This window comes from Phoxinus phoxinus (assembly GCF_949152265.1).
Source record: "Phoxinus phoxinus genome assembly, chromosome: 6".
NCBI classification, from domain to species: Eukaryota; Metazoa; Chordata; class Actinopteri; order Cypriniformes; family Leuciscidae; genus Phoxinus; species Phoxinus phoxinus.
Window position 1 is genome coordinate 16,127,465 of NC_136881.1, and position 24,283 is coordinate 16,151,747.

The 24,283-nt window shown below is 37.5% G+C and overlaps 2 protein-coding genes across 3 annotated transcripts in view; one reads left to right on the top strand and one right to left on the bottom strand.

Annotated features, from left to right (window-relative positions):
- On the top strand, positions 1-9,768 carry haspin (histone H3 associated protein kinase). Of its 2 annotated transcripts, none has more exons than XM_079616726.1 (18): positions 1-253; positions 963-1,141; positions 1,267-1,371; positions 1,680-1,850; positions 1,943-2,030; positions 2,151-2,740; positions 3,041-3,830; positions 4,593-4,767; positions 4,971-5,131; positions 6,275-6,460; positions 6,674-6,759; positions 6,847-6,909; positions 7,072-7,163; positions 7,246-7,325; positions 8,143-8,231; positions 8,331-8,473; positions 9,235-9,337; positions 9,436-9,768. In XM_079616726.1, the coding sequence occupies exons 2-18, from the start codon at positions 975-977 to the stop codon at positions 9,638-9,640; spliced, it is 3,294 nt and encodes a 1,097-aa protein (XP_079472852.1). In that variant the 5' UTR covers positions 1-253; positions 963-974; the 3' UTR covers positions 9,641-9,768. The 2 variants fall into 2 exon arrangements, with proteins under 2 accessions (XP_079472852.1, XP_079472853.1); XM_079616727.1 differs by having other exon boundaries at positions 2,217-2,740.
- fam184b (family with sequence similarity 184 member B) overlaps positions 9,763-24,283 on the bottom strand; it is a gene marked incomplete at its 5' end in the record, with an annotated part of 35,100 nt that continues 20,579 nt past the window's right edge. Inside the window, 12 exons of the mRNA XM_079615699.1 lie at positions 9,763-10,443; positions 12,701-12,957; positions 13,082-13,186; positions 13,276-13,384; positions 14,098-14,262; positions 15,788-15,951; positions 16,063-16,193; positions 20,854-21,070; positions 21,366-21,548; positions 21,624-21,741; positions 23,032-23,138; positions 23,436-23,615. Coding sequence (XP_079471825.1) covers positions 10,353-10,443; positions 12,701-12,957; positions 13,082-13,186; positions 13,276-13,384; positions 14,098-14,262; positions 15,788-15,951; positions 16,063-16,193; positions 20,854-21,070; positions 21,366-21,548; positions 21,624-21,741; positions 23,032-23,138; positions 23,436-23,615 — 1,827 coding nt within the window. The 3' untranslated portion in view covers positions 9,763-10,352. The remainder of the gene's footprint in view (positions 10,444-12,700; positions 12,958-13,081; positions 13,187-13,275; positions 13,385-14,097; positions 14,263-15,787; positions 15,952-16,062; positions 16,194-20,853; positions 21,071-21,365; positions 21,549-21,623; positions 21,742-23,031; positions 23,139-23,435; positions 23,616-24,283) is intronic.

The following is a 24,283-nucleotide window of genomic DNA, read 5'->3' on the forward strand; positions in this document are numbered from 1 at the left end:
GTCGTAAACCGATCTGGCGCAACAGCTACCAATGTACACTAGGTGGCGGCCATGTTCCAAAGGAGTGAGCGGCCATTAAACACGAAGAAGATGAAACCCCAATCAGCGACTCTTCTCAGTTTGAATGCGAGCGGTTTATTATCATGGTGATTGGTACTGTTCATGGTTTCTGTAATCGAATACTTTTTATTTTTTAATTATAGAGTTATTAAGTAGTCTCGAGAAGGGATCTGCATGCCGATAACACATCGAGGTAAATTCAGTTGTCAACATAACGCTTTTCATTTTTAAAATATGCGCATTGGTTTCCTGTAAGTTATAACTTATAACGTTAGTAGCTAACGTTAACTTACTGGTTTGTCCGTGTAAGTTAACTTATTCAGTCGATTTCGTGTTAACGTTACTTTTAGTGTGTTCGATAATCGAGAACTGCGACCGGTGTCATATTTAACGTTATTGTCTAACGTTACTTGTTTTGGTAGTTAGTGCTTTTATTTTTTTATTTTAATAAATATTAGTATACAAACTATGTCAGTAGATTTTTGGAATAATAAGCATATTCATATATAATTAACTTATCTAGAAAATGTACTATACAAATAAGTGTAAAATATCTCTCGTAGTCAGTCAAATAATGTTAACGTTACTGTTACTTAATTTTTTATTGACATTAAGAGATGTTAAATCATCTTCTCCATCTGTAAAGATTATTGTCCAGTATCATCAAAATTACAATAAAATACAAGATGCAAATACAGATTTTTCAGAGGTTGTGGTTGTTTACAAATGAAACCCTTTGTTGTCTTCACAATAACACACTCACTATCATAGCAAACGGGTTTCATAAACCATGACCTTGCTGTTGCTATCATTTGCTCTGCTGTTTGAGTTGCAGGTTCAAAAAAGAGTTATGTTGGTTCTCCATTTTTATATAATAATAATATTTTAATTCTACACTGTAGTAAAGATCCAAGATGAACGCAAGAGTAAAAAATGGGCCGGTGTTTATCAAGACATACAGTAAACGAATGCGAAAGGTGGAGCCTTGGTTCTCCCCTGACCTGAAGAAAGCAGCTTTCTCTTTTTCAAGCACTCCTTCATCAGATCAGTCCATACCAGAGGCGACACAGCCCAAGAAACGGTAAAACATGCTCACCCACTTATTCAATTTCATTGCCGTTATATAATACAAAACTGTGGTTTGACTTTTTTATAGTCAAGCTGTTATTATCCATGCCAGTTTATCATTCCTTTCTCTGTTCTAAGGAGAAGAAGAGAAACAGCCTCTCGTCCTGCTAAGAGCAAAGGCATGACTGCCATAAAGGAGAACATGAGTGATGAGGAAAACTGTGCACCAACCTCACCATATAGGTCAGGACTGTGACAAAATGCCACACCAGAACACATATTTTACTTGTGTTGCGCGGAACAGATTAAATGTCCTCACAGAGAAGTAACGTCATTTGACTGCAAAGTTTTGTCAACTTCCAATTATGTTTATTGTTTAATGAATTAGGCTAACATTGCAGAACTGCAAAATTCCATTATTTATTTATTTGTACCTTTTTTGAAACATAGTTAACGTTCCTTGAATTTAACCCCTAATCTTATTTGACTTATTTCGAAGGACTGAACAGTAATCTTTTCCTTCACTGTTCTGTATGGCTTTGTTTCTGCAGAAAGAAGAAAAATGCAAAACCAGTAAGGACTACAGCTGTGAGAAAGACACGAACAAAAAAGAAGGCTAAAATAATTAAACAATTAATTCTCAGCAACAGCAGTGAAAATGATGATGAGTCCTTTACGACGAAGAAAGTCCATGCAAAAACGTCTGCTGATGAATGTACTGGGTAAGTTTTATTATACATTTAGTAAAAAAAAAATCTGAATGTCGTAACTGTTGCTTGAGTCCGTATGAGTGAAATGCTTTGTGTCTCTGAAGTTCCAAGAAAGTGTTAGACCCTCCCCATCTGGGCAGGTTTGTCACTCATCGCAAAAGACCAGCACTACCCATCCAAACTAAGAAAATTGTAAGTAACAGTATTTATTGTTATTATTGTTTTTTGTGTGTGTGACATGAGAAAATGTTGATGGATTGTCATCGTCAAAATCAGTGTTCGTGCTTCTCCCCTTCTTCTCTTTTCACCTAGTCTGTTGTTCTTCACCGCACGCTGAATTCCTCAGATGATTTCCTCCCTTTGTTCTCCCAAAACAAGCGCAAGAAGCCGTTCTACATGGAACACTGTGACTCAAATAATCACGCTGCTAACAAGAACCGTAAACGCACACAGAACCGTGCGGCTCTGGCTGAGGTCTCTTTCAATGATAGCGATGACCAGCAGCTTCCAAGTAAACGTCCCCTGCTGTCCAGCACCCCATCACTGGTCTGCAGAAAGCTCCGGAACTTACCGGAGCCCTCCATCAGTGAGATCTCCTCCCTCAGCTTTGAGGAACTTAACCAACCTACTGAAAACAACAACAGCGCTCATAGTTTGAAGAATGTTAAAGAGTGTGTCCACACCCCACGAGAGAAGACAAGTCAGCAGCTCCCAAACCCAGACATGTCTTCTGGAGAGAGAGCGGAGGGTGAAGAGGATGCAGTTGTGGAAGAGAGAGCTGGGTATGGAGAGAGGGATCAGAAAAAAGAAGGATCTGAAGCAGAGGCCACGTCTGCACAGGCAAGCAGATGTGTGTTAACACCGGCACACTTGGAATCCTTAGCAGAGGACCTAAAGGAGAGGTGAGTAATGGTTGCTCATTTACAGAGAGAAAAGAAAAACCTATTGGTGATTTATGAATGTTTTTAGAGAGATTTTTATTTATTTATTTTTTTACATCAAATTTTTTCATTACTGGTCAAAAGTTTTGAAAAATTGAGTTTGTTTCTCAGCAATTTGTGACGTAACATTAAGCTGTCCCTAGCTGTAGTAATAATAACCTAATAAAGAATCATGAGTTGGTGTGCTAGTGTATGTAAAAATTCACGTTTTTATTTAAACAAAAAGTTCCAGTTCATTCCTGTCTGTTTATGTTGATATAGATGTCGCACAGTGGATGTAGCCTTAGCGCTCAAAAGAATAGATGTCTCAGACCAGCTGTCGGCGCAAGGCTGCAGCAGGAAACGGGAAGAGAAGATTGCCTCAAACTGTTTGGAGTCCTCTGTGGCAACTAGACAGAACAGCCAAAACTATGTAACTGCATCATCCAGCTGCTCTTCACCATCCAAACGGTCCCTCTATATCTCCTCCTCTGAGTCTCTTAACACTTCTTCAACTGAAGCAATTTGCTCAAATCTGTCCCTTCTTGATCGTCTTAAAGCTGAATGTCTGTTATCTTCCCTCACTGTCTGCATTCCCCGTCTTGACTTGGTTGCGGATCCTTTTGTCCACCAGGGGGCAACAAAAGCTCCCTGCGCTGACTCCCCATGCACACTCCCCATCAGTCGCAGGGAAATTGACACCTCTCCATCTTTTAAGGGGACAGGGAATGATATCCCAAACAGTCCAATAAATCACAGGACTCCAAGTAACGCTGAAGCGGTTGTTCGACACTTGTCTGCATCATTCCAACCACCTCCAGTCTCTCCACCTGCCTTTGCATCTCATAGCAAAACACGACCGCCCGCTGTGCCTAAAGAACGCACAGGTGCTGGTACTGGGACCGGTCGTAAAGTTTGCGTGAGTGGACTGAATGTCAGCCGCTGGTCAAAGAGGGGTACTGGAGAGTTCAATGAAAAACGGAGGAAAAAGGAAGGACGAACAAAGGCTGTGTCTGGAGACTACAGTTCTGGGTGCAGCATGTTGTCTGCTGGAGCAGACACTTATGCAGCGGTCAGTTAACATTGTCAAGAATGCATTCTTGTGCTTATTATTTTGCTATAATATTTACTTTTACAATATTCATTTTCTCACATTCTATGAGAAGTATTTAAAACTGTTTATATACGAATTGTCTTTAACTGGAAAATAGTTCACATTAATCCACTTTACAATTGAGTTACTCATAAAATGTTCTTGCATCCCATCTGTAATTCAATTTGGAATTGCTTATTTCAAATCTTTATTACAAAATGTATGCATGGTCAAGACAAGAGGAATGTATTTTTGGTATTCACTTTTTTTTTTTAAATAAATAATATATTAATCGCACTAAATTAACATGTTAAGCCTACAGACCCATATTAATTTTGTAACCGTAGCTTTATGCTATTTTGTCAACTTGATTAATCTTATGTCTCTATCTTATTTTATGAATATTTATATGGCCATTATTATAATTATAATACAATAAGCAAAATGTATTTATTTATCCCAGACCAACATCTGACTACCCAGAAATATGCTCTACCTCTTTGAGATTCAGTGTGTTTATTAGTATGTAGAATGTAAAGTCACACCTACACCACGGGGTGTGTGTTTACGGCCTCCTTTGGATATCTTCAGTTTGTATTTCGTAAATGAAATCTAAAAGTATTTTGACTTTCAGTTCTGCAGGGTGTTATTTTTCAGGGGGAAGGAAAATGCCATTGTTTTGCAGAAACAAATGTAAGCAAATGTTTCAGCTGCTTGTCTTTTTTTCGTGCGTCCATGCAGGAAACAACATGTGGCTGGCTGCAGGGCACCAGTGGGATTGGTCTGGCTGTGACGCCTATCAGAATTGCGCAAATGAATCTCTCCTCCATCCTGGCCAACTTTACTCCTGACACACTCACGACACACTCCTGGGGCCGACTAAAGGCAGCACTGTCCCTTCATAAGAAGAAAACTGGTATGTGTTTACAGCAGACCAGATAAAGCCAGTAGAAACAAACAAAAGGTTTGCATACGTAATTGAGAATGGTACATGATGGTTGACTTTTAGTGCCACCTTTGTTCTGTTACCTCTTCCTTAAAAAACTTGAAAGCATGTAAAATGGCCATAAGTTCTTGTCACCTTTCCTAAAATGTTATGTATAAATGTGTGTACTGCAGCATTTCCGACCCCACGGCGCTTGGTACAGTCTCATCTGAAGTCCCCAGGCTCTGGTTTTCCAGTCGACACCACCAGTCTAGACCTGTTTGCTTCCCCTCTCTTCACACCATCCAGAGTCACACCTTTACGCATGCTCCGGTCCACCATGAACACCCCCATGGTAAAGAGTAAAGACAGAGATATTTATGTTCACTCCTTAACTCTAATGAACAGTTATGTTAATAAAGTTCTCCTTTAATTCAAGAAACTGTATCCCTAATAAATATACAGTTTGCGTGGTTTATTCATATTTCAGAAATGCTGAAATAATTTCTTTTAGTTTTGCATTTGTCTCAAAAGAGAATTGAGTTTGGTTCATAATGCATAGTTTTCCACTATGGAAGCTTGTTTCCACCATTGAATAAAAAAAAAGAATTACGAGATGTAATCTTGCAATTCTAAGAAAAAGTCAGATTTGTGAGAGAAAAAGTATTTTTAATGTTTTTATTTTTGTGGCAGAAACGAGCTTCCATACTCAACCTCTTTTGAACTATTTGTTTATAGAATTTTTCTGTCTAAGATGTATATACATTTATTTTACACACACCATATGGATTTCTTATGTTAATGTAATTGCGTGCTTGTGTATGTTAAAGGATTAGTTCACTTCAAAATGAAAATTCTGTCATTTACTCACCCTCAAGTTGTTTCAAACCTGTATGCATTTCTTTCTTCTGTTGAACACAAAGGAAGATATTTTGAAGAATGTCGATAACCAAACAGTTAAAAAGGGCCCCACAGACCTCCATAGTATTTGTTTTCCTATGGAAGTCAATGGGGTCCATCAACTTTTTGGTTATCGACATTCTTCAAAATATCTTCCTTTTTGTTCAACAAAAGAAAGAAATTCATACAGGTTTGAAACAACTTGAGGGTGAGTAAATTATGACAGAATTTTCATTTTGAAGTGAACTATTCCTTTGTGTTACAACTTTTCACAATATTCTAATTTTGAATTTGGGGTTTTCATAAGCTGTAAGCCATAAACATCAAAATTACAACAAATAAAGGCGTAAAATAGCTCACTTTGCATGTAATTAATCTATATAATATATTAGTTTCACCTTTAAGTTGAATTACTAAAATAAATGAACTTTAGCACCATATTAAAATTTTACGAGTTTCACCTGTAATATAATTTTTAATGCTTTTTTTTCCAGTTACTTTCTCAGATAATTTATGTCTCTTTATTCTAGTTATTTCTCTATTACAGCTAATCAATGTCTCTTTTCTCCCATTTTTTTACTCTGCCTTTGTGTTCCAGACTTCATATGATGAGGATATCACCGATGCAGAAAAAGTGTATCAGGAATGTCAGCAGAGCGGCCCACTTTCCTTTAGTGACTGTATTCCTCCAGCTCGCATGAAGCACTGTAACAAAATTGGCGAAGGGACATTTGGAGAGGTCTTCTCAACTATAAACGATTCCAATGAGACGGTCGCTCTCAAAGTATGTGCTCAATTTGTCCATGTACAATTTCATTGTGGAAGCATACTATTTACTGTCTTACACATCACAAGGTGACTTTATGCAAACATATATTTAAAATACATTCTGAACTTATATGTATATCTATAGATGTTAAGTCACTGATTTGTAAGCAGAATTATTTCTTAAACATACAAAAATAACTGATGTGATGTTTAAATGTAATTTCTATAGATCATCCCAGTAGAAGGCAGTCAGCAGGTCAACGGTGAACACCAGAAAACATTTTGTGAAATCCTCCATGAAATCATAATTTCCAAGTAGGATCTCTGGCATATCTCTACAATATGTTATACATTTCAATGAATGGTGTGTGAATATTCAACACATCTTCAATGTTCCTACAGAGAGCTGAGCAGCCTTAACCTAAAGGAGATTAACAAGACAGATGGTTTCATTGGGCTCAACAAGTATGCTTCTACTTTTCTTTTTGAAGAGCTTATATAAGTGTAAAATGAGGTGATACATGTTATATTTCTAAGAATGCACACATAAAGAAAAGGAAATTTAGTTTTGAAAGAAATGTTTTTTCTATAATTTTGCCTTGGGTGAACGATTCGTTTACTTTTTAGTTTACATTGTGTCCGTGGACGTTATCCTGAAGCTCTGCTCAAAGCCTGGGACAAGTTTGACCGTCAAAAGGGATCTGAGAATGACAGACCTGGTAAGCTAAATGTGTAAACCCTTTATGTCTTTAAATAGTTTTATATTTAATGACTATTAATGTCTTGCTTCTGTTGGCACAGATTTCTTTGATGACGAGCAGCTGTTTTTAATCCTGGAGTTTGAGTTTGGAGGGAGTGATCTAGAGAACATTAATGGAAAGGTACTCGCGCACAGGTTTCCATATTTATACAGGTTTGTCTATTCCAGGTATTCTATAAAGCCTGAAGTCCACTGAACACCTTTGGGGTCAATTCAGGCCCCTTTACTTTAGTGACTGACCTCGTTGATGCTTTTGTCATTGCATGGTTTGATATGAATTGATTTGAGTTATTTCATCAAAAAATTTACATTCTGTTACTCATATAAGTTCCTTTAATTTTCTAAACACAAATGAAGATATTTTTAATGAAACCACTGAAAGTCCATTCCACAAAGTTCAAAAAGGATAATAAAAGAAATTCAAATTAATTGAGTAATATAAACCAAATCTTTTGAAGAGACGCAATAACTTTTGATCAACGCACATATCAACGTTCAGAAGCAGAACACATAAAATATGGTAAGCTTAACCTTATTTGCTTAATGCATGAGAACAAACCTCATTGGATCTTGCATAAGCTCAAATGTGCTTGAGTGAGGCATGAGAACAAACCTCATTGGTTCTCGCACATCAGTAAAGCATAGTTGAGCTTCCTTTTACCATATTTGTTTTTTTGCACTTAAAGTCTTCATGTCTCTTCGGAGGACTTGCATTAAACCGTTTGTTTAATTTGGATTTAGTTTACAATATCTTTATGAACTTTGTGTTGAACAACTAAAATCGTACGGTTTGGAATGGCACAAGGATGAGTAAACGATAAAATTTTTTGGGTGAACTATCCCTTTAAGAATTACTGTAATATCTGAACCTGTTAATTAGATGTGATTGTCCATATAACTTATAAATAACTTAAGTTTGTTTGTGTGTACCATTGCAGCTAACTTCCATGGCCCAGGCCAAGAGTGTTCTTCACCAAGTCACCGCAGCTTTGGCTGTAGCTGAGCAAGCCCTGTGCTTTGAACACAGGTAACAAGTTTGAAGCTGAAATTGAAATGGAGACATATATAAATATCTTTATATGCTGTCAGTGTAAGCTGATGGAAGTGGTGTGTGCTGATGTTTCAGAGATCTTCATTGGGGGAACATCCTGGTGAAGAATGTGAAGCACAAGCACAATGAGTTCATTCTGAACGGAACAGTGCATTCCATAGAGACTCGAGGGGTTCATGTCAATGTTATTGACTACTCGCTCTCACGTCTGGAGATCGGTCAGTCCAATGCAGAACTCTTTTTGGCACAAATATTTTTCAGTCTCATAAATTGAGTTTTTAAGGTGTTAGAGTTGCAAATCCCATGTTTATTAACTATTATCCAACAATCAATTAATTTAGCATGTATGCTCTTAGCCTTACTCTTAAAATGGTGACTTCTCAACGGCAACTCATCTAACAATTAAAATCATGCATTATTGTGAGATTCAATGAACAGTTTGAATCTTAAATGAGTCTTTAATTAACTTTTTTTTAAATTCTTTTTTTCATAAATGTTGTTGATTTGCATTTGTAAAGCCCAACCATTCCAAGAAAAATTATCAAAATAAACTTACATTTCCCATAAATTAACTACAAATCAATATTTGGTCCCAAACTATCTAGCCATTAGTAAAGGACAAATTCAACAATTTTATAACCAGCTTTGTACTGTTCCAATGTTGGTACTGGTTGTATATTTAAATTAACAATATGTACTTTTTCTTCATGTTACCTGCATGCCGGACTTTTGCCGACAAATAAACAATGTCTTGGTGACTGTAACATGGAGAGAGTACACATTGTTAATTTACATGTACTACGGTCATTGTAACATTACAAAGCTGGTTGAAAATGTATGATTGTATCCTTCAAGAGAAAGTTTAATTTAGTCAAAATTAGCAACTTCTACTCCTGGTAGAAGAGTTGAAAATGTAGTAAAAGTGATCCACATGAATTGGAAAATGTTCCAAATGCTTTAACACTTTTCTCTCCTTTAGACGGACTGACGGTGTCATGCGATATCTCTTCTGATGAAGAGTTGTTTATGGGACAGGGAGATTATCAGTTTGAAGTCTACCGCCTAATGAAGAAAGAAAACAAGTGTGTGCTTTAGACAGAAAGATATTTAAAATGTCTTCATTCTAAATGAAGGACTGATGATTCTCATTGTTCTTTTTTTTGTTTCTCTTGTTTCTCAGTAACTGCTGGTCCATGTATAATCCCCATTCCAATGTGTTGTGGCTGCACTATCTGGCTGATAAGCTTTTGAGTATGAACTACAAGAACAAAGCCAAGTCCAACCAGCAGAGGACACTGAAGAGCTCCCTCAAATCTTTCCACTCGGAGATCCTGAATTATCCATCAGCTACAGAAGCTCTTATGAACTGCACATTCTTTCAGTGAAACTTTTGTTTTAATTAACACAATATATAGACCTGTATATTTAGATTTACCAGTCCAGGGCAAGTAAAATGTTCCATAAAAAAAAAGATATTAAAAACAAATAAAGAAAATGGGCTATCATGCAATTTAAAAATCAAAAATATGTAATTTATTAATACTCATTAATTATCTTGAGATGGTTAGAGTTTGGCATAGTATGGTGAAACCAGCTATTCTTGCATTCTCTTTTTAGTTTAAGAAAAGTCTCAACATTCCACACCATATTTCCAGCAATCCAAACTTGGCAGTTCATTTAATTAATTAATAGAGGTCCATGTAGGATTTGTTGCAGAACTGTTCAGTTTTTTTTCTTTTAGACCTTGTATAATCATCCTTATGCTGGGAGAGACCACACGTGAAGCATCAATGATGGGAAGCCTCTACACAGGAACATTCTCTTCTTTCAGGTCTTTGATGTCCTCTCTATGACCTTAGTGTCCCGTTGTCCTTCATCGTTTATGTCCGAATGCATAATCTCTTTATTTTTGTAACAATTTAAGACATTGGGTCTGTGTGCTGCATTTTGTTAAACAGGATAATAGTGAGATGTGTCCTGTAGAAAAGCTTATTTGGTGTTTAGCTTGCAGTTGAGTGTAATTATGCAGAAAAGGAGACTTTGGTGATCCTGTTCTCAATATGTTGGGACAGATACAGCCAAATGTTCAGTGGGACCTCAAAAAGAGAAATATTTGGTGAACCACTCCTGTTTTTGAGGGTCTTGTCCATCAGGCCCTGTTTCAATAACCCTCTGCTCAGCAGGAGTCCTGAGAACACAAGCAAAAGATTAGAATGAGAAATGTAGATATGACATCTTGGGAGGAAAAAAAAAGGCTTTAACACTTAACCAGGAAAAGGTTGTTTATGTCTATGGACTTTAAAAAAAAATAATGGTCTAGGTTATAATGTATGCACCTAATTTTTAACATGTGTACTAATTGGTAACACTCTTACAATAAGGTCCCATTAGTTAACGTAGAGTTAATGTATTAACTAACAATGCAACACATTTGTTACCGTGTTTATTATTCTTCATTAATGTTAGTTAATAAAAATACAACAGATCATTGTTAGTTCATGTCAGCTCCGGTCCATTAAATAACAACTTTGGATTTTAATTATGTATTTGTAAATGTTAAAATTAACATGATCTGAGATTAATAATTGCTTTAAATGTATTTTTTATTGTAAGTTACTGCTGTTATGTACTGCACATTTTTTGCCAATATACTGTAGTTAGCTATTCCATACTTTTGTTTTATAATGGTTGGTAAGTTCACTTTTACTGTGGAAAAGTTCAAAGCTGCTACTTGCATTGTACAAAATGCATACAAATTAAATAGAGACTCTGAAACAAAGTATTTGATTATTTTGGCATTATATTTATAATAGAGTATATTTATATTAGTGTAAGGTTTGGTTACACTATTTTAAGGTGGTGATGTCACATTGTAAGTAGGCTACTGAGTAATATTAATTAAAGGATTAGTTCACTTCAACAACAAAAAAATCCTGATCATTTACTCACCCCATGTCATCCAAGATTTCCATGTCTTTCTTTCTTCAGTCGAAAAGAAATGAAGGTTTTTGAGGAAAACATTCCAGGATTTTTCTCCATTTAAATGGACTTCAATGGCAACCAAATATTCCAATGTTCAAAGAAGGTCTCAATGCAGCGTCAAATGCTCGACACAATCCCAGTCGAGAAATAAGGGTCTTATCCAGCGAAACGATCGGTTATTTTCACCAAAAAAACAAACAATTACCGGTATATACTTTTTAACCACTGAGATGCATTGCATCATCACATTGGAAAGGTCACGCGTCACGTCATCTATTTATCTATCATATAAGTTATTTGTCTGTGTACTCCGGTTCAAAACTAGGGAAGGGCGAAAAATTCCATCTTATTTTCTCCTCCAACTTCCAAATCGTCCGACATCTTTGTTTTTTTGTCGTGACCTTTCCAACGTGGCGCATCTCAGAGATCGTACAAGACGGGCATTTGTGGTCAAAAATTATATATTTATTTATTTATTTTTTAGAAAACGACCGATCGTTTCGCTAGATAAGACCCTTATTTCTCAACTGGGATCGTGTAGAGACTTTGAAGCTGCATTGAGACGGACATTTGAACCTTCTTTGTTGCCATTGAAGTCCATTCTGTGTAGAAAAATCCTGGAATGTTTTCCTCAAAAACCTTCATTTCTTTTCGACTGAAGGAAGAAAGACATGGATATCTTGGATGACATCAGGGTGAGTAAATTATCAGCAAAAATGTTTTTGAAAGTGAACTAATCCTTTAACTACGTGTACCTAACTATAGAGTTAGGGTTTGGTTTAGTTCCTTGTAATTATGCATAATCTACTGTTACTACTATGTACATGTAGTAACGTGTGTAACTACGCCACACTATTATGTTTTTAGCTTTATTTTGGTTGACAAAAAGGATTTTTATAGTTTTAGTTAACAATAATAACAGGTTTTGAGTTGTTACTTATTGGGATGATTATGTCACAGACCTGGCAACCCTGAATTACACTTAAAAAATAATTATTTTGTAGGCAATTTCAATCCATGTTGTACATGCAATATGGGGTGATTTTCCTTGCAATAGAAAAGGCACTACATACCGAGGATCTTTAATTTAAAGATCTTTTAATTAAAATTTAAAGCAGCTGTTTAAGTTTGCTGTTCCTTTAGCTCAAACAGCAAGGCATGGTGCTGTCAACGAGGAGGTCATGAGTTCAATACCCAGGTGAATGTATGAACTGATGACATTTTGAATGCAATGTAGGTCGCTTTGGATAAATGAGTCTACATAATTGCCTATTCATCACATTTATAGATTTGGGATTTTCATGAAATTAAATAGCCATTAATAATTCTCAATAAGAACAAACTTCATATGTTGAGATTTGTATTAATCTACCTCAAAAAGACAAAAAGGTTTTTAAAAGCTAAGGAGATTACGTTGAGGATTGGCTGGTTAGATCTAGGACTGCTGGTATGCGGGAGATTACCTGATGTGCTGGTTGTAGTTCATTTTAAGCTGGGACTGATGTCGCACCTCTTGTGAAGGTGGGCGGCTGTGTCTGATAGAGGCTCTGTGTTCAGCATGAGGGGAGGTGGGGGTGTGTGTCCTTGTTAGGGGGGTCCCTCGCCCACTCTGTTCCACACTGGGTAATCCACGCTCAATAACCGGTGAGCATTTGGCCTTGGGTGACCCCCCATCGTATGAGCAGGGGTTCGGGATGCTAGTTTCCTCAACCCCCTTTTTCTATATACAGAATATTAAATCCTAAACTTCAATAAACATCCTCTCTCAGTTATTATATGATACTTGAATTGTTTTTTGAAATTCGGTGTTGTGTGGGGTTTGTAGCAGTGTGTATGTGTGCTACCTTCATAGTAGGTGTGAGGGTTCCTGCTTGTGTCCTGGAGTCATATGGCTTCAATATTTCATCGCTGCAGAGAGTTGGATGCTGGGATAGCTGGTGGAGGTCCTCCTGAAATAGAAAGAAATTAATTCAAGAGAGATGAAGAGACACAAGAGTATGAGTATCCTGTGTCTCCCATGTGTGCATGCGTGTCTAACCACTAGACTTTTGATGAGTTGGTCTCTCTCGCTTAGCTTGTCCTGTAGTTTAGCAATGGTGTGCAGGTCTTCTACTCTTCTCTTTCCTCTTTCTTCCCTTTCTTTCAACCTACAAACACACAAAACAGACGTACAAAGATTAAATAAATGCAACAACAACATCAATATATTAAAATATATGGCTTGAATACAACTGCGTTTTAGGAAAAAATATCAAAGAAAAAAAAGCTACGATTTTGAGAAAAGAAATAAAGTCAAAATGTTTCAAGAATAATCTCAAAATAGGACTTACACAAGAATAAAGGTGTAGCATTGTTCTACTTTATTCATGCAATACTACATCTTCTCATTTTAAGAATATTCACATGTTGTTTATACTTAAAATCCTATTTTAATTAGGCAGTAAAACACTGTCGTACTTCCATAAAGACTTGCATAATATGACATTCTAATATAGATAATATTAATAATTTGAACAGAACCTCGTATTTGTATTAGTACAAGTTATAGCAGTTATAGCAGCATCAATAATGAGTCTGTAATGTGGTACAGTGTTAGGCGTGGTAAAATGTAGTAAAATGTGTTAAATGGACAGGTACTACAATTTTATAGCTAAAATCATTATCAAATTAGCCATTATATTGAATAAATTAGCATTAAAGGTGCAGAGGATGTGTGAAAATTTTGACAAACACTCCAATTCTGTAGAAATCTGTAGAAAATCCTAGTTGTGAGCCATCGTCATATATTGTCTTGCTTGGGTTCATTCTGTATGTAAGTGTGGTTTGCGTTTTGCATTATTGATGTGGGAGGAGTAGGTACTCTGTTTCCAAGGCAACTATGCGGGTCTGTAGTCGTGTTTGGGCGGTGCTGAAGTCTGATATTATGGTCTGGATCTCCATCCTGTGCCCTCTCTTCACACTCTCCATGTTATTCCTTTGATCCGACCTGTCCGCTTCACCAGCTGCATCTCGTTCCTCTGGGAAACTGCAAGTCAGATACAAATACATCAACATCACACATTTTCTGCTTTGCACGCAGAGCTATATCAGATATTAGATTTACGTGCCCCTAAATATCACGAAAAAATGAAGAGGGTAATTTACGTTCAGGCATCTTTGTTCTATTTTAAAAAATCACTTTTCCACCAAAAACGTGCAGGTGTTTGTGGGTAGAGCAGGTGCTCAGCTGGCAGTTCTGCAAACTCTCATAACTGGCTGAGCGAACAATGATGTAAGTGTTACTACAGTACATACCCTGCCTACGAACTTTATTTACATGTCCTTCGAGTTTTGAAAACAGGTTTAAATCCAGGTAATTTAATTCAGCTTCTTTATGCCATCACACAATGCTTTTGATGCAACAGCCAGTAGTTATTAAATAGATTTCAAATACAATTTATTTAAATCAATTCAACATGGCATTTAATTAAATAAAATCATGTTATTTTAGATAATAACGGGATAATGGACAGAGACTGCCCGGAGCCACTGTGCAAGTTCAAGTTGTTATTATTCAGAAAACATCATTTGAGGACATTCATGTTAGTGTTTCCAGGTTTGACACCAGCCGGTTCAAAGGGATAGTTTACCTAACAATGCAAATTGTGTCATTATTTTGTTATTTAATATTTTGATGTTTCATAAATACATTGTAAAAGAATGTATGAATCCATATGAATCGATAGTTTTAAAGTCTTCTGAAGAGACTCAATCGCTTTATATGATGATCAGATTTAATGACGTCAGAACGTAGGCTCACTATTGGCCGACGCTGGTCATGTGTGTGATGACCCAGGAGCTAGCCAATAATGAGCCGACGTTCTGACGTAGAACCCAGAAGCGCTGCACTGTTTACAATACGTCAACAGCGTAGGAGAATGACATGGAAGAGAAGAGATTGTTGAATAAAGTCGTTATTTTAGGGGTGTTTTCGCATAGCTTCATAACATTAAGGTTGAACTACTGTAGTCACATGGACTATTTTAACTATAACTTTACCACCTTTCTGGGCCTTGAAAGTTGCACTGACTTTGTGGTCAATGGACCTCTCAGATTTAATAAAAAATATCTTCATTTGTGTTCCAAAGATGAACGAAGGTCTTACGGGTTTGGAACGACATGAGGGTGGGTAATTTATGACAGAATTAAAAATTTTGGGTGAACTAACCCTTTAAGGCTTTTATTCAGATATGAACATTGATCAACGGAGTGCGAGTAATTGATGACAGAATTGTTATCTTTAGCTGAATTTTTCTGTAGTGTAAAATGTATGGACCAGTTCCAAATCCATTTTCAGTGGAAATGGGAATAAATAAGCAGTTTTTCACCCGAATAAGCAGCAATGTGGACAATATTTTTTTGCAGACAGGCAACAATCAGTTCTCATCACTGACTGCTGTGTGATTATGCTTGTGGTCATCTTGTTATTGACCTCCTGTCTGTGTGCGTGTTTGAGGTCATCTTGTTACTGACCTTCTGCGTGTAATTTTGCTTGTCATCTTGGTACTGACCTCTTGTGTTTATGATTGTGGTCATCTTGTTCCTCTCTTTGTGCACTCATTGCACTTATCCGTTCTTTCAGATCTTCGTTCTCTCTCTTTAGCTCCTGAACCTCGCTGCTCTTCTCATCCAGCTGTCTCTCTAGTGACTGTAAGCGGTTTTGCTGCTTCAGATCCTGAGAAGGAGACAGGGAGAGAGAGAAGTGATGCATCCCTTGAGACAGTGTAATGGTGTGTGTGTGTGACTGTTTGGGTTGTGTGTGTGTCTGTTTGGGTTGTGTGTGTACCTGCTGCAGGGCCATCATTTGTGTGTGTGTGTGTATTTCGTTCTGAAGGTCTTCGATCTGCTGCATGTGTCTCTGGGTGACCTGTCTCACCCACTCTGTGTGCTGCTGGGTCAGCTCTGCCTTCTGCTTGTCTACACACACACACACACACGCACACGCACACACACACACACACACACACACACACGCACACGCACACGCACGCACACGCACACACACACACGACAGATACATTAGATCAGACATGCTTACAAATGCGCCGTCTTTAGTCCTGCTCTACTTTAGGAGTCGTGGAACTAGATGTTGCTGTTGTGCAAAATGCAATGCATGATCATCAATTCATTTGAAGGAATAATATTATTTTTCACACAAACTTGTTTTATAAACCTTTCGCATTGCGACAGCAGTGTTGTTGTTGTTGTTGTTTACAGGCACATAATTTTCTAATTAACATTCACATATACTCTGGTAAAGTGAGAGTGTAGAGCTATGAGAAAATTATCAGCATAATATGAATAAACCTTTTAACAGACCAAGATATCCTGCTTTTCTTTTCTGCCTGCACTTTCCATTTACCATGCTCCATTTTATTCCTTTAATTAACATTCATTTCCATTTCATGTCCCTAATGATAGCAGATAAGGCTAAAGGATGAGTAAGATAATATCCGTAAAAAAAAAAAAAAAAAAAAAAAACTTTGATCCAACAAAAATGTAAATTAAATGCCACAAGTCAAAAGATTTGCCCTTCCCAAGCATTCAAATTTCAAATTTATCATGGACTGCCAAATCTGGACAAAAAACTACACTGACAAAATGTACATATATGATAAATAATTGCACATCTGTGCTTTTTCGTCATTGGTGAGCCATGCTAATTCAATTCTAATATGTTTTTTATTAGCTGTATGTAGTGCAAAATATTCAGTATCTCATTTTTGTTATATTTTGTTCATGTGAGTTGTGTTAGACAATATGACCTGCCTTAAGAGTAGAGGCCAGTGGTCCTCAACCTTTTTGACTCCAAGACTTATCCAGGTTAAGGGAGCCAGTGCAAACTATAGCCTCAGTTTCTTGTTCTTAACTGACAGGAGTGGTTTGGTCTTCTGCTACTGTAGCCCATCTGCATCAAGGTTCGACATGTTCAGAGATACTGTTCTGCATACCTCAGTTGTAACGAGCGATTAAGTTATTGTTTCCTTTCTTATCAGCTCAAACCAGTCTGGCCATTCTACTCTTGACCTCTGGCATCAACAAGGCATCTTCACCCACAGAACTGTGGTTGTGCGTGAAAATCCAAATAGATCAATTTCTGAAATACTCAGACCAGCCTACGTTCAGACTGTCAGTCCAAATATATATATATATATACACACATACACATATCCGATTGAAATCCCATCAGATTTACAGTGCCCTCCACAATTATTGGCACCCCTGTTTAAGATGTGGTCGGGGACTTCTAAAAATTCTCCCTTTTTTTTAAACAACATAGAACCCAAATACAAAAAAAGAGAAAAATCCAACCTTTTATTTAAGTACATTACTTTGGTGGTAAAAAAAAAATCAAAAATGTAGAAAAAAAAAAAACTTGAAATCATGTGTCCCACAATTATTGGCACCCCTAACAATACCGCTGAAAAATGTAATTGATTTTTTTTTAAATATATTTTTCTGTAGTTGCTAAAGTTGGTCAGGGTATCTAGGAACTTTTAATTAGTAATTCATGACTTCCTGTTTCCCTGGGGTATAAATATGACATGACACAGAGGCCTAATTCTCTTACCCATTTGTCAACATGGCAAAGACAAAAGAACACACCATTCAAATAAGGCAGATGTGTGTCGACCTTCATAAGTCAGGCAATGGCTACAAGAAAATAGCCACTCGCCTTAACTTGCCCATATCTACAGTCAGAGGAATCATTCAGAAGTTTAAAACAACTGGAACAGTGACAAACAAGGCTGGAAGAGGTCCCAAGTTTATCTTGCCACAACGCACAGTGAGGAGGATGGTAAGAGAAGTAAAAAAAAGTCCTTAACTCACTGTCACAGAATTGCATCAAAGAGTGGCATCTTGGGGTCACAAAGTCTCCAAAACAACCATCAGACGCTCTCTACATGCCAACAAGCTGTTTGGGAGGCATGCAAGGAAAAAGCCTTTTCTCACTAACACTCACAAACGTAAACGTCTGGAGTTTGCTAAGCGGCACTGGGACTTCAACTGGGATTGTGTGCTTTGGTCAGATGAGACTAAGATTGAGCTTTTTGGCAACAAACACTCTAAGTGGGTCTGGCGTAAAACAAAAGATGAGTATGCCGAAAAGCACCTCATGTCTACAGTGAAGTATGGTGGAGGATCTGTGATGCTGTTGGCCTGTTTCTCTTCCAAAGGCCCTGGGAACCTTGTTAGGGTGCATGGCATTATGAACGCTTTGAACTACCAGGACATTTTAAATAAAAACCTGATGGCCTCTGCCAGAAAGCTGAAGATGGGTCGTCAATTGGGTCTTTCAGCAGGATAATGATCCAAAACATGTGGCAAAATCTACACAAAAATGGTTCAGCAGTCACAAACTAAGGTCCTCCCATGGCCATCTCAGTCCCCAGACCTCAACCCAATCGAAAACCTGTGGGGCGAGCTAAAGAGGAGAGTGCATAAGAGAGGACCCAGGACACTGGATGATCTAGAAAGATTGTGCAAAGAAGAATGGTCAAAGATCCCTCTCTCTGTGTTCTCCAATCTTGTGAAATGTTATAGGAGGAGATTAAGTGCTGTCTTGTTGGCAAAAGGGGGTTGTACAAAGTATTAACATCAGGGGTGCCAATAAATGTGGGACACATGATTTCAAGGTTTTGTTTTTCTAAATTTTTGATTTTTTTTTTACCACCAAAGTAATGTACTTAAATAAAAGGTTGGATTTTTCTATTTTTTTGTATTTGGGTTCTATGTTGTTTAAAAAAAAAGGATAATTTTTAGAAGTCCTCGACCACATCTTAAACAGGGGTGCCAATAATTGTGGAGGGCACTGTAGCTAGTGTGAACGGCAAAAAAATATGAAATGATTTTTTTACAAATCCGTTTCAAGCTTTCAATCCATATGTGGTTTGAAATCCTATTCAAATCACATTTCTGGAAATCCGTTTCTGTCTGACCTCTCTGATCGACTTTCTCACGCCACGTAAAATGTCAGACGTTGTTATAGGAAACATGCTGAAATTCGCTGCCAAAACAATGCTGTGTTGTTGCAAAGTGCCGGACGAACAGAAAATGACAATATAATGGAGACATGTTTTTAATACGGCGGAGACGACAGTGCAGAAATAAGCTGTGTGCATACCAGCCTCCTCCGGTTCTGCCTCTGCCTCATAAGACGCAATAGTCCAGAGCGGCGGTTACACATTGGCTGTGTCCAAAAACTGATAAATGCTGCCTTCGGATGATGCATTCCAAGGTCTGAAGGCATCAAGGCATGTCCGAATCCAATGTTAGCTTCACTTCATGTCTCCTGAGATATCTTCATCTGATCGGTTTTTGAAGGCAGCATAGATTTATCCTTCACTGCCTTTGATATCCCACAATCCTGTGCTTTCCATTCTGGGACAGTTGAGCTAGAAAAATAAAGATGGCGTCTGAAAGTTGCGGCTGATCAGTTTGTGTGTAAATGGACATTTTTAATCAACCTTTTCCACTTATGTCATTTCTAGCGAGAAACTTCTATTATAGCAATTAAATATTCACTTAGTTTTCACCAAAGCTCGCTCTATTTTGCTGTAGATAATTAAACCGTTACGCTGCCTCCGAAGTCTGTCTGAAATCAGTTTCGTAAGGTACCTTCGTGTGTAGTAAGTCATTGCATGATAGGGTAGCGAGGCAACAAATCAGCTGTCTAAGTTTTCGGGCGCAGCCATTGTCATGTTTCCTACCAACGCAACGTCATTGCCATAGAAACCAATGCAGATATTCCAGAAAACTAAAGGGCATGGACACACAAATCGGATCTGAACAGTTGCGATACACAGTATGAACGTCAATAATTTTAGATGAAATTCCAATCAGATATACAAATACCGTAATCAGATTTGGACTGACAGTCTGAACATAGCCTTCATGCACCTGAGACCCGCGTCTCTCTGTAGGCAAGGGCGTAGTGAGCTGGTACCGGCTTACGTCACGCAGTACCACAACTTCCAAAAGGAAAATTCAACTGCAGTAGCCACCAGCACTCAGATGTTTTTACACCATTTATTGTAGAATTAAAATACTTTATACCCAAATGTCAAATAAATGAACAGAATTAATAAAGCCGCAGTCTTACAGATCATTAACTAAAAAAAGTTGTTTTAGGGTTTAGTTACCCTTTAAGATTTAAAAACTTTTCTACATCTAGAAATCAAAGTTCTTTTAAAAATCTCTCATACAGTATATCCAAGTTGTCCAAGATAATGAGAACCCTGGTTCTTAAATAAAAATGGCAGGTGTTAAGAGAACAAATTAGAATAAGAAATACGATTTCAGCTTACATCTAGATTTTTAGCTGTTTTTGCTTATTTTAAACCTTGTTTTGTCTTATTTTAAATAATTTCAAGCCACCTTGCGGCCCCATCTGTAGTGTGATAAGTGGGTACCAGCTCCCTGAATAAGAACCAGAACCAGAGCTTTAGGCCAATAGGCACTGTTTTGCTTGATATAAAAAAGATTGTTCTTGTCCCTTTGGTGTGAAAGTTTTATACCAAAAATGTAACTTTGAGGTTTGCAAAAAGCATTCTGTATGAGGTGTGATGGTTATTACCCAGCTGTAGTTTGTGCTGAGTGAGTAAGCGTTGTCTCTCCGACTGAAGTTCTTCATTGGCTTGTGCTTCCAGGGCCTGAAGAGCACGCTGGTGATTTAACTTCTCCACACGCAACAACTCCTCCTCTCGTTCACGCCACCTCCACTTCTCCCTCTCCTCTTCCCTCTCTCCTGTAGCCTTTCCGTCCTCCTCATCCTCATCTTCCTCTTTTACCACCTACAGTACACAGATACAAAGAGAAGAGTTCTTTCCACGGTTGTGTGTGTGTTCTGTCATAACTCCAACTGTTTTTGTCCACACAATATCAGTCAATGGGGTCCAAAACATCATTGGACCCCATTTACTTTGCTTATACAGAAGAAGAAGAAAAAAATACCTAGGCATTTTTCAAAACATCCTCTTTTGTGTTCCAATGAATGGAAACCCCTTTAACGTAATTCTCTGTTATAATCATGATGATAATTATATTATTAATCATGAGAAATATTCCTGACATCACTAGTGTACGCACCTGTAACTGCTGCCTTATCAGTCTCTCTTTCTCCTGAATGGTGGAGTGAAGCTGAGATCTGAGTGAACTGTTCATATCTCTTGTCTTTTGGATCTCCTGCTTCATTCTTTCCATCTCTCCATTGGCGTAACGTCTCTCTCTCTCTCCTTCCAACTTCTCAGAGAGTGTTCTCCTCTCCTCCAGCTACACAAAGACATGGAAAAAATAATGCGTGTATGATGACTCTGACCATCTGAGGAAAATAACACTGTGTGTTACCTGTGTCTGCAGTTCTTCTACTCTGTGTTGCCACTGTTGGTTCAGCTTTCTGGTCTCTTCTTCTCTTTCTCTCTTCAGTTCCACGATCTGATCAGAGAATTGCTTCTCAAACTGTAGCCTGCGCACACACATATTCTAATAAATAAAATGCTCATATGAAACCAAAAAAGGTTTCCTATATTTTGGAGGTCCTTGGCATCAAACAGTTTTAAAAACCACTGATCTGTAGACCGCACGCTCTGTCTTTTTCTCCTGCTCTCTCTCCCACACACAACCAGACATTGAAGTCATTTTTACCTGGAATTGCTTAAGCGTGAGAGTGTTTCCACTCACTGACAAGCTTCCCTGGCGCCTGTTAACTACGGTAAGTTGTTAAGGGTGGAGAAAGGTAGAGTGATAGAAGTGATAATGCACCGATTACAATAATCGCGAGTTTCACAAAACATCATGGGATACAGTTAAAGGGGAAGCTACACAACCATAGATTGTGGACTTCTGGAGCAGCTAAGCAAGTGGGTATAGACACCATGGCCATTTACACAATGATATACACACAATGATACAGCCTTTCAAAATATATTTTTTTGTTGTTGAAGGAAATTTATCTTATATTTAGCAAATATGCATTAAATTGATCAAAAGTGAGAGTAAAGACTTTTTTGAAATTGTTACAAAAGATTTCTATTTCAAATAAATACCGTTCTTTAAAATGTCCTCTTCATCGAATAATCCTGAAAAATGTATCACGGTTTTCATGAAAAAATATGAATCACACCGGTGTGATTAGAACATTCTGTGTGTCACGTTATACATCACAACTGTTCAGTGTTTTCAACCATATAATGTTTATTTTATGTTTCTGACATTTAAATACAGATAAGTACTAGCAAAAAATCAGTTTCATTTGTAAAATAGGCCTATACACTGATGTCTGGAAGCGGCAATAATCCTTTCAAATAGCAATAATTTGACGAGGTGTTTTATTGATATCCGATATTCCGCACATTGCGAAGGTAACTATAAAGTTTACTTTAATCTTAGAATATTGTTGGTACAAATAGTGCCCCAAAGTTCTCGAATTTCTTAGCTTTGATGCTATACTGTACGTCATATAGCCTAGCCCTAGGCAATTCGTGCAGAACGATCGATTTGTTATATGCATGTGGTTGGGGGAATCCGTCCAAAATGTTACAAAATATACAATTTGAGCCTTCTGTTAAAATGACTTTTACTGATCGATAGAATTAAAGCGATGTACAACACTGAGATGCAGTGGCAGAGGTGCAGTTTGCCTTGCGATGGTTAGTGCTTATATGCTTTAAATTAGTTTGTTTCACATAATAAAAATGTATCAATTAAATATTTGAATTGACTGAAATGATATTGTCTCCTTGTCGTTCAGACACACCTGGTTCTCTCCTCTATACCATGATTGGACTGTTGTAGAATTTCTCTCTCTTGCTGTAGAGCAGAAATCTCTGCCTGTGACACTTCCTTCTGTGCTGCAAACTCCTCCTGTGGGACACATAAAAAGAAAGGAGGACAAGGATAGATGGATTCATGGATGGAAGGATAGATCCATGGATTAAGGGAGAAAAAGAAGTAGATTGGTTGCTAGGTGAATGTTGATGTCTTTCTTTCCTTTGAGCGGCACAGATCTGCTGAGATCAGCAGAACCTAGTGCTGCCATAAGGGATTTGCAGATCTGTGTGTGCTTGTGAGAATGTGTGATAGAGCTGTGCAGTAATGGAAAGGGACATCACTGACACTCTGTCAGATGGAAGTGTGTGTTGAGCAAACTGGAGCGAGAACCTGTATTTGCTGCATACTCCTGTGCATGTTTTCCAGTTCTTCTTTCACTCGTACACACTCCAGGCCATTCGCTGACTGCCGCTCCACCTCTGCGCACTCCTTCTCTCTCTCTTTTGCCCTTTCCTCATCCTCTTCTCTTTCTTTCTCCAGCGTTTGAATCACCCCCTCCAATTTCGCCATCTGCAAGCCAAGAAAACTCAGATCAGGAAACATCCGTAAGAACCATATGAGCATGTGGAAACCACTCAGATGTGATATAAAATTCATGTGAGCCATACAAAAAAAAATAATCAACTTCAGTTAGAATAGAATAATAAAATCTTTATCTAGAGCAACATGAGGTTAAGAGTTAAAATGGGGATTGTTATAGGGTGTATTTCAATCTGATTTCTAGTTCAGAGTAAATTGGTTTCCCACTACACTCAATTACCAGTAATGTTGTCGCAAAAATAAATTTATAAAGATTGTATTTATCTTAAACTAACATTCAAAATTTGGGGTCCATAAGATTTTCTTGACTTGACTTGCTCTCTTTTTTTTTAAGATTTTTTTTTTATTCAGCAAGGATGTATGTATCGGTAATTGATTGATGTTATAATGTATTTTTATATCAATTAAATGCTGTTCCTTTGACCTTGAAAGGACCCTGAAAACAGTTTCTGTGATAAAAATAAATAAATAAATAAGTTAACTGAGCAGCAAATCAGCATATTAGAACGATTTCTGAAGGATCATGTGACACTGAAGACTGGAGTAATGATGCTAAAAATTCAGCTTTGCCATCACAGAAATAAATTAAAATAGAAAACAGTTAATTTAAACTGTAAACATATTATACAATAGTATTG